General features: G+C 39.7%; 2 protein-coding genes and 1 long non-coding RNA gene across 9 annotated transcripts in view; 2 read left to right on the forward strand and 1 right to left on the reverse strand.

Annotated features, from left to right (window-relative positions):
• hoxb3a (homeobox B3a) overlaps positions 1 to 3,099 on the forward strand; it is a 45,889-nt gene extending 42,790 nt beyond the window's left edge. For 4 of the 6 annotated variants that reach the window (XM_072487532.1, XM_072487531.1, XM_072487533.1 and 1 more), the window contains 2 exons: positions 26 to 556; positions 1,387 to 3,099. In XM_072487532.1, coding sequence (XP_072343633.1) covers positions 142 to 556; positions 1,387 to 2,156 — 1,185 coding nt within the window. In that variant the 5' untranslated portion in view covers positions 26 to 141 and the 3' untranslated portion in view covers positions 2,157 to 3,099. Of the gene's footprint in view, positions 1 to 25; positions 557 to 1,386 lie in introns of those variants that run through there. The other 2 variants (XM_072487536.1, XM_072487537.1) reach the window with 1 other exon arrangement.
• Positions 3,100 to 3,455: 356 nt separating this feature from the next.
• On the reverse strand, positions 3,456 to 6,398 carry LOC140398649 (uncharacterized). Its single transcript, XR_011937531.1, has 2 exons — positions 6,242 to 6,398; positions 3,456 to 3,591 (listed from the first exon to the last, which is right to left on the reverse strand). It is a non-coding gene; the product is annotated as an uncharacterized lncRNA (long non-coding RNA).
• Positions 6,399 to 6,903: 505 nt separating this feature from the next.
• LOC140398636 (homeobox protein Hox-A2-like) lies at positions 6,904 to 9,061 on the forward strand. 2 transcript variants are annotated; one of them, XM_072487538.1, is made up of 2 exons: positions 6,904 to 7,267; positions 7,884 to 9,061. In XM_072487538.1, exons 1-2 carry the CDS (start codon positions 6,904 to 6,906, stop codon positions 8,594 to 8,596), a joined length of 1,077 nt encoding a protein of 358 aa, XP_072343639.1. In that variant the 3' UTR covers positions 8,597 to 9,061. The 2 variants fall into 2 exon arrangements, with proteins under 2 accessions (XP_072343639.1, XP_072343640.1); XM_072487539.1 differs by having other exon boundaries at positions 7,887 to 9,061.
• Positions 9,062 to 9,919: the final 858 nt, after the last annotated feature.

Here is a 9,919-nt window from a genome sequence, read left to right on the forward strand (position 1 = left end):
TATTCTGTGGTTCTTCTAACCTTAGGTCAACTGCCAGGAGGCTATTGGAAGAAAACGTCACGTGAATCGGGGTGCCAATGTTATTCGATAAGGGTGCAAGGACCCTGACAGTTTGTGAAATAAATATTGGGAAACTGCGAGATGCAAAAAACGACGTACTACGACAACTGTACTCTATTCGGTGGATACACATACCAGGGAGCAAATGGCTTCAGCTATGAAGTGGCGCAGGAACCCTATCCACCATCTTCTCACGTTGAAAGTGATTACCAGAGGTCGGCCTGCTCCCTTCAGCCAGCTGGCACTAGTGCTCCGCATCCCAAATCTAAAGACATCAATGGGAGCTGCATGCGTTCGAATCTCCCAGAGCACCGCCAACCTCCACCTGTCTCACCTCCCCAAAATCCCATCAACAACTCGACACAACCAGGCACCAGCAAGACTCTGCCCAAGTCTTCCCACACCTCCACACCCAGCCTCACCAAGCAGATATTCCCATGGATGAAAGAGTCACGGCAAAACTCCAAGCAAAAAAATAACAACTGTCCCACCACAGGTACACTAACTTTCTTTTTGCAGTTTTAGGGATTCAAGCATCAAATTAAAAGGCTGCATGATTATTTAAATCAAAACATTAAAAACACGACTTTCAAATATCTGCAGCACGTAAAGCTTTTGTCTAATCATAATTAACACTTTGTTGGCCCATTGTTAATATTAAAACATCTTGTTTCTCCCACCCACTCGCCCCCACTTCTTCCAATTTCTCAAATAGTCATTATTTTGCTTTAAAACTGAAACATGTTCGACCATGTAATTCAATAAATATGTACACTGTGCCACTGCTCCTAAACAGCTCAGAATGCACAAAGGTCACGTGCTGGTTGATTGTGAAACCAGAAAGTTGACATGACTTCTAAAAGTGAAGTAATAAAACGCAGGTAATACAAAAATTGCTACAACCCTACAAATACTAATTCTGCTTCCACTGGTATTCTTACTAATAACGATAGTAACAATATTGGATGTAGCAGTTCTTGATTCTAAGCATGATGTTGGATGGGCCATAATTTTGTAATTCGGTTGCAAGTCATCATTTGCCCTGTCCTCTTTAAGTGTATCACTTCAATTGCGGAATATATTGTTCTAAACATTGTGTCAATATGATTATGATTCAATTTTCTGAGCTCCAGGGATCCCGCGTCATATTTCTGGTGTTGGGGGTATAGAACTTTTAATAATGTTTATTGTGAAATGATGGACCTTGATGTGTTAAAGGGGGCGCCTCTGCTTTTCTTTCAAGACTTATTAAATTTATGTGGAGAATGTTCTTGTTCAGAACGGTGCACTTTTAAGAGGTAATTATCTTTATTTTATTGCTCACAGCTGAAAATGTCAGCGGGGACAAAAGCCCGCCGGGTTCTGCCTCAAAGCGAGCGCGCACTGCCTATACCAGCGCGCAGTTGGTGGAACTGGAGAAAGAATTCCATTTTAACCGTTACCTTTGCAGACCTCGCCGTGTGGAGATGGCGAACCTGCTTAACCTCAGTGAACGACAGATTAAGATCTGGTTTCAGAACCGCCGGATGAAGTACAAAAAGGATCAAAAAACGAAAGGCATGGTGAGTTCCTCCGGAGGACAATCGCCCACGGGAAGCCCCCCACTTTCGGTTCAGCCCCCCACCGGATTTGTAAACGCCATGCATCCGCTTGCGAACAATTCTGCCTATGACGCCCCATCACCACCGCCTTTCAATAAACCTCATCAGAACGCTTATGCTATGACCACGAGTTACCAAAACCCGATGAAAGGTTGCCCATCTCAGCAACAGAAAAGATATCCTGGGACAGCTCCAGAATACGACCCCCATGTACTACAGGGGAATGGCAACTATGGGACACCAAATTTGCAGAGTAGCCCTGTGTACGTTGGTGGGAACTATGTGGATTCCATGTCCGCTTCAGGGCCTTCTCTCTTCGGCCTCAATCACCTTTCTCACCCTCCATCCACAAACATGGACTACAATGGTGCTGCTCAGATGGCTGCCAGTCAGCACCATGGACCTTGTGACCCACATCCAACCTACACAGACCTTTCATCGCATCATCCTTCTCAGGGAAGAATTCAAGAAGCTCCCAAGCTGACCCATCTGTAGCAGGCCTAAGCAGGGAGCTTTACTGAAGAGACGTAAAGGACGAGTTATCCTTTCCATTTCTCATGATACCTCTTTGACCCATTCCCTTATTTGTGTCTTCTTATATCATGAATGCTGACTTGTATTAATATATTTTTCTCACATTGTCCCCTCACATAACCACTCCTCTTCTACAGAGTATACCTGCTGCATCCCATCACCCCAGACCCCCCCCCCCCCCACCCCACGACCCTCCACTCCTATTGCAATCTTTAGGGTTCATTGGAATTGGTAATGCACAATCCTAAAGGTTGTACAGGTATATTTCGTATTTGGACTTAACGTGAAACAGGGTAAATGAACAAATCTTCTGTCCTTTGAAAAAAAAGCAAAAGTGAAGACATTTTTGGGTATTTGCTGATGCTGAATTTCCTTTGGACACCTGTATTGCACTTATTGTTTACATTTCCAATGGGTGAAAAAGCTCATAAGAGGCAAGCAACTCCAACTCGGCCTTGAAGGAATCTTAAAACTGAATAGCTGGTGCATCTTTCAGTATGTGTCTATTCTGGTGAACATTCAGATATATTTATTGATTAATGCCAGGAAAATATTTCTTCTTTTTTGTATTATTTATCCCCAACAATACGTATTTATATAAAAAATAAAAATCTGTACTTTTTAGTATTTACCTGTCGAAGCAGTTGTATTCATGTCACTGTAAACAAGTTTATTTTAGTTAATGTATTCTAGAACAAAAATGTAGTTTTCTGTTACCATTGTACCTACAAATAATGTAGTTATATTGAAGGCCTGGGAACAGAATCGGACAGTATCGTATAGTCATGATTTAGAAAAATATAGCAAATTCTCCTTTTCTGACACTCCTTGCCTTCTTCGTAGTTATTTTCCTTGCTAAGAGTTGTCTGTCAAACAATTCTGGAATAAATCTCCTGTTAACAGATTTTGTTGTATGGTTTATGTATCAACGATCATAACATGAAAATATTACATATATATGCGACCATTAAAACACATTTAATAGGCTGTTTACATTCGCTCCCATCTCTGAAATACGCAACTGTGACGGCCAAGCTATTCAAATCATGCATCTTAAGCTCTCCTTGCATTACTCCCACACAGACAAACACGCTTACACGGATTGGTACCAGTAGGAAGCTCTGACTCGGTTATAGTTCGTCGCCTAATCATTTCGCTGTTCTTCTACCTCTCGTCTATTCTAATATCAGAGTGGGGGAGGGGATTCGTGCGAAAGATAGTGCTCAGATATGTCTCTTACAACACTAAAGAATGAAGCACTTCTCCAGCTTGTAAATATCTTTATTACCAAACAAGGCCCAGAGACTTACACAAACATTCAGGAATTAAAGGCTAAAAAGTTTCCATCCGGTGTAAGGGGACACCACGTGCTGTCTGGGCAAAGCAGTCATTGGATCTGCAACAGAAACAAAGACCAAAGCATGAGAAGCCTGCCAAAGTACACAGACATTTCCAGCCCGTTCCATTCAAACTGAAAGATATTTTCCTCGGCCTGGCAATCAATTCATTTCATGAAGTGATGTTATGAGACGAGGATGTGTAAGAGAATGAATTTTACTCTCAAGGTTTCTCTAAAGTCTGAAGCATAGGAAATAATTGGGGAAATGGTATTAATCGCCATGAAAACCGGATTTGATTCCCCAGTTATTCAGTTGTTCATACGAAATTGCGGGACGTAAATAGCTGAGACGTTTACTGCTCTAACAAAACTTCTACAGTGCTTTTACAAATTAGATTTATTGGATTTTGCTTGCTCTAAAACAGTATGAAACAGGCCTTTATAGTAACCACTTCAAACACTAGTCACAACCACACATTGTAACACTGGTTTTACCCTATCAGAGACATTCGGAAAGCAAAACACAGAGTGAATCTGGCTGCCTAATCATATACGAGCATTTATTTCTAGCAATGGTGAAAAGATCATTTTGCCTCCCGCAGACCAATTACATTGAGTCACTCTTTAAGCTTTCTGTACACTAATTGCTTAAACAACAACAATGATGATTAGCACTTTTCAGCCTTAGTGAAGTAAAATGAATTGCGGAATATAACCACATTTTAAATTGCTTTATTCCACAATGCGATTTATTTCTCAAGGCAAGAGCTCACCGATATGTCCTTATTGCTGTAACACCAGTGACAAAAACAAATAGGAGTTAAAGCGGGCATCAGTCAATTTCTGATATCCAATGTAATACTATTGTTAATCGTATTTAGTATTTCCTTAACTAATGGCCTCCATATTTAAACGCAATCCTAGTGATTGGACTATCATGCTTGATTTTTTGCAAAACTTTGATTTGTTTCAGGAACTTTATTTTCTATTGTTGCGGTATAAGCATGACAAGCTCCTCCAATCGGTTCCTAATCATATGCACAGTGATATGGATCATTTAAAAGCCACAGATCTGTGTGAAAGTTTTCCTGAGATCACATAACAATCCTCCAGGGTTTTCCAAATACAATTTCGCAGCTGATGTCAACCAGAGCTAAAACGATTCGGCGCCATATTGTTCGATTTTGGTCTCTCGCAGCCCAGAAATGCTTCAATCATTTAGTTTTCCGTAGCTCTCAATGAAAAACAGCCTTTTACCATTCAGAAAACAATATTATTTATTTTGGGGTGCTATTTAATCCATTGCATTGCTCCATATGTTTCCTTCTATTTAGTACATTAAAGACTTAATTCCAGCACCATGAATCTTATTTCACTATTTATATTGGTTCCTTTAAACATGCGTATAGAAAGAGATTGTGTACAAAACAATGCCCAAACAAATGGAAAATATTTTAACTTTATCGTTTCCTAACTCGTAAACCTTGCTTTATATTTTCAATGACCGAAGACGGTCAGAGCTAGAAATAAGCATCATTTCCGGATACGCGCACAATGAAAATAAATCCGCAGCTAACAATTCAAAACAAAACCACACGCCATGTTACATACAGCCTTTTCTCACGTCACATTTTAACCAATTAATCCTCGGTCAATGTTCCCGCTGCAATCTCTCACTCAGTGAATAACAGTGTCGTGCAGCTAAAATTACTGCTAATTTTACTGGCCGGATCAAACATATTTTCAGTTAATTAAATGTCCTAATGTTGGCATCAGTTACTTGTAGGTCTAAGGAGAGATTTCTCCTGTTCTGAATTGTTTCAGTATCTCAGCGGCCTGTAAAGGGGCCACGCTTAAATACTTGCACCCACACATGTTGGCAAACAAAGGTTTCTAGGCCCTGCCGCACGAATTCATTTACACGTCCCACACAGTGTTTCAACAGAAGGGATTGCCAGTTAAGCCAAGGCAATGTTTTATATTTTTCCCTTGAAAGCATAAAGGTGCCTTAATCTTACTATTCATTTGCATCCTTACTCAGTTCACAGAGAGTCAGGGATTCATTATTATTATACGTGCTTGCGGATTTTGATTTAAAAATAAATGCACTTCGTCACCCTGCTTTTTTTAAAAACGGGAAAGAAAGGAAGGCCAGCCTCACTTCCTGGCATTTGATATTGAGAGGCAAATTCTTCAGTGTTTGCTCCCAAGCCTGAGCTGTCAAGCCCTTCTGTGGGGAAAGATTGATCGTGGCCGCTTTCAGTCCCTCCTTGGGTTCAGCGTGGAAAAATTTTTTCTGTTGCAGCTAGTTACTCTTTCAAATAACTTTAAAAAATAAAAGTCTCAATTTTACACAGTCACAAGTTTTTGATGAAACAGTAGATTTAAAATGAGTTTTCAAAAAACTTTCGTAGTTTTGAACAAGTTCTTTTGGATGAAAGCAATTTAAAATCAACCATTCAAAAAGGAACTCTTGTCTGTAAAGGTTGGATATATAGGAGGATAGATGGATGAATGGATAAATAGATATGATACATAGATAGATATCTAGATAGATAATAGATAGATTATAGATAGATAGATAAATAGATAGATAGTCAAGAAAAGTGTTGCAATATTGCTTTCCTGGATGCAGAAATAGGTTAAACTGGTTACGCAATAGTTCTCACTATTTCAAGCCTTCCTCAAATTAAAATCCAATACTTACCTGGTTTCAGAAACCTCTTCTCTGCTTTGAAAACCTATAGTAATAGCACTTACATCCGTTCGATAATTGGAAATAGCACATTTTGTGAATTGTGTCCAATGATACAGGCATTTAAAGGGTTTGGAACTTTCCTACAGGCAAATTGGAACTGCCTGGCTGATCTTGTGAAAGTTCTATTTTGTTACAGGCCCTCTTGTCAAAACTTTGAAGATTAATGAGGTACCTTGTTAATTACTCAAGCCGCCAGATTTTAGGTGCAAATCGTCTTCACTTGATTTGCAAAATATTCTTATATAATTGACAGAATTTTGTTTCTTAAATCAGCATTCAGCCTTCTTCAAAATAGCGAAAAAGCATGAAAAGAATTGGTAAAATCTGGAGGTAAATTTAAAATTCTGACAGCAAAAATAAAGTGGAATTTTGTCTTCACTTTTTTGGATCAATTGCAGAGATAATGATTTCTTTTCATAGACAACAAATTGCTATTGGGCAACGCCAATCATGTGACAACGAATTTGGTCCAATTTCAATCTAGTCCTCAGTTTAATAGAGTCGGTCCCCATACGCCTTGTAATATCAGAGATACAGAATTAAAGCCTGAAAATATTATTTTTCTCGACCTGCAATATTCATAACTTTCTCCATTCGGGATTAAGAAAGCCATGAATTTCGAACTGGGGCGAGAGATTGGTTTTATTAACAGCCAGCCCTCGTTCGCCGAATGCCTGACGTCCTTCCCTGCTGTCGCTGATACATTTCAAAGTTCATCAATCAAGAACTCGACGCTTTCACACTCGACACTAATTCCTCCTCCTTTTGAGCAGACCATCCCGAGCCTGAATCCCAGCAGCAACCAGCCGCGACCAAGTCGCGAAAAGTGGCCTCCAAATGGCTCATTCCCATCTGCTGCCGCGGCCGAGTTCCCATGGATGAAAGAGAAAAAGTCGTTGAAAAAAAGCAGCGAAACACCTTTGTCATTGTCAGCTTCGGTCCCTGGGTCCTCTCTAGCGGCGGAGTCTCCGACAGGTCTGCCCAAAGCCCAGACTCTGTCTGCATCGTTTATATTAAGCTATATTGTTTTCGACCAAAATATGCAATTGAACAAAACTTTACCGTACGCTATCTATACCAATTAGAGCGGAGATGGCAACGTTTTATAAAGCGTGGGCTAATCTGGGATTTTATTACCGTTTGATTTATGAAATGCATTTATAATTACCTGATAGAGCCAGTGTTTGGCTCTGAAATGTTGATTTATCGTAATATTTTATTTAATGCTGCTTTAATGTGCGATTTACGTTGTCAAATGGCTCGAGATATTGTAGATTCTGATATTTGCATTCTTGGCGGCCATGTTGAGCAAACTCTGACAAGCTGGAGCAACTCGAGAAAGGGCAGGCTGTATTTGGCTGTACGAATTTGTCAATTTTAATATTTTAGTTAAAGGGAAACGATTGTTATTGACCGGCTGCAAGAAGTAAACATTTGCAAAGCTAATTTCAACTAATTGGTGAAAGGTTAGTTTCTGTCCAACAGAAGCTATTGTATTTTGTTTTCAATGGGCACGTTAAACATTTACTTTCATTCCTCCTCACGGTCCTTTGCTCTTACTCTCTCTCTCTTTGTACCCCTTTCTTGTTAGAAGGCCAGGGTGAAGATAACTGCAGCAACTCCCGGAGATTAAGGACAGCCTACACAAATACGCAGCTCTTGGAGCTAGAGAAAGAGTTTCACTTCAACAAATATCTGTGCAGGCCACGCAGAGTGGAGATCGCGGCCCTCCTCGACCTGACCGAGAGGCAAGTTAAAGTCTGGTTCCAGAACCGACGCATGAAGCATAAAAGGCAGGCGCAGTATAAGGAAAATCAAGACGGCGAAGTTAGTTTTTCCAACAGCTCGCTTGCAGAGGACAAAGTCGAGGAGTCGTCACCTTACAGCCAACCTGTCGAGGCACCAGGAGCTTATTTCGAAAATAAAAACTGCGCTGAACAAGCAAAAAAGCAAAACCACAACACACTGAGCAAAGAACTCCAAAACCTGCAGGATCTGACACTGTGCGGCGGCGATGGGAAAGCCAAGAGCCCCTTCTATCTGACGGCCAGTGTTGAAAACGGGTTTACTACAGGCCTGAATTGTAGCTCTAGTCTGGACACTCTCAATTCCGAGGTCCTGGATTTGGTCTCCCTGCCAGATTTAAACATGTTTTCTTCGGATTCCTATCTGCCGTTCTCCGACGGATTATCTCCCAGTTTGCAGGATTCCATCGACAGTCCTGTGGATATCCCCGAGGACAGTTTTGATTTTTTCACCAGCGCTCTCTGCACAATAGACTTGCAGCACCTTAACTATCAGTAGCAATTGGCAAGGCATAAAGCCCGTGTAGAAATACAGCCATGTTTAAAAATATGTTCATTGTTTCCTATTTATAGTACAATAATGTGGGATATTAAAGAAAGGTCTGTGTGATATAGGATTGGTCTCACAGTAAATAATTTATCCTTCAGCCTTGACCTGGAGTCTACAAGAATTGCAGTCTTTATTGCACAGGTATTTAATTAAAAACGGTTTCATTCAGTTGCATTTTCCTAAATTCATCAAGGCGTGAAAAATGTAGATTCCTATTGTTCACTAACTCAGGAAAACATATGTATTTATAGTAAAGCTGTTTTATCTTATTGCTCCCAAAAGGACAACTGTGACGAGTTATTTTATGTTTTAGATTTAGCCTATTTATTATAAATTCTGAAATAGTGAATTTTAAATTATTTATTGTACATTATTTTCATAGTTTAAATAAAACGACTTAATTATTTAATGAAACTTCACTGTCCGTGTTTCAAGCTGGCTGTTAGTGTGTTTTTATTTAATATATGCACTAGGAATAAAAGCATAAATATCTCACAGAAAATATTCGCTGTAAAGTGACAAAAAAAGTAATTCACACTTGTCTAAAAAAAAGTAAATCACAATATTTTAAAGCTAAGAGAATGTGTCTATCCTGAATACTTGGATTGGTCGTGCTGGATCTACAATTGTAAAAAAGCAGGAGTTATTTAGTCTATTTTTTGTACCAATCTATCGCTTTAAACAACAACAGGAGGCATAACCAAATGTTCTAACATCCTTTGGATCCACTCCCGCTGCAATATTTTCTGTCAACTGGTAGCATGTTGTATATTTTTTTCTATATGGTTTGCTTTATGCTTGAATATGGCTTCGTGAAATGAGTAGACCAAATGTGTATTTGAAAATATTTGGAGTGCCAATGCCTTTTCCATCTGTGTTGGCCTTCCGCTCCCTGCCCCCATCCGCTCCTGAATCAAAATGATCAACTATTATTCAATCAACTCCTCAACCAGCCTCTGAATTTCGGTTCCCTGATTCCGCCAATTTCTGGAAAAAGTCATGAATCTTCTAAGATTATTGCAGTGCGATTCCGTTGTAAACTACTTGAAGAAATAACATAAAAGAATGGGTGAAATTGGTTTGAAGTGGATATCACCAAAATGGAGTAAGAACTACTGCAGGCTTGATGAGCAGAATGTGTTGAAATTCACTTTATTACATAGAATGTCCAATTTAAATTTAGCCTAAGAGGGAACGTGGTACTTGCACATAAAACAGATCATCGACATGTGAAAAACATGAACTTTATTATAAACACAGAAGCCCTGTGGG

This window comes from Scyliorhinus torazame, chromosome 21 (genome assembly GCF_047496885.1).
Source record: "Scyliorhinus torazame isolate Kashiwa2021f chromosome 21, sScyTor2.1, whole genome shotgun sequence".
In the NCBI taxonomy this organism is placed as follows: Eukaryota; Metazoa; Chordata; class Chondrichthyes; order Carcharhiniformes; family Scyliorhinidae; genus Scyliorhinus; species Scyliorhinus torazame.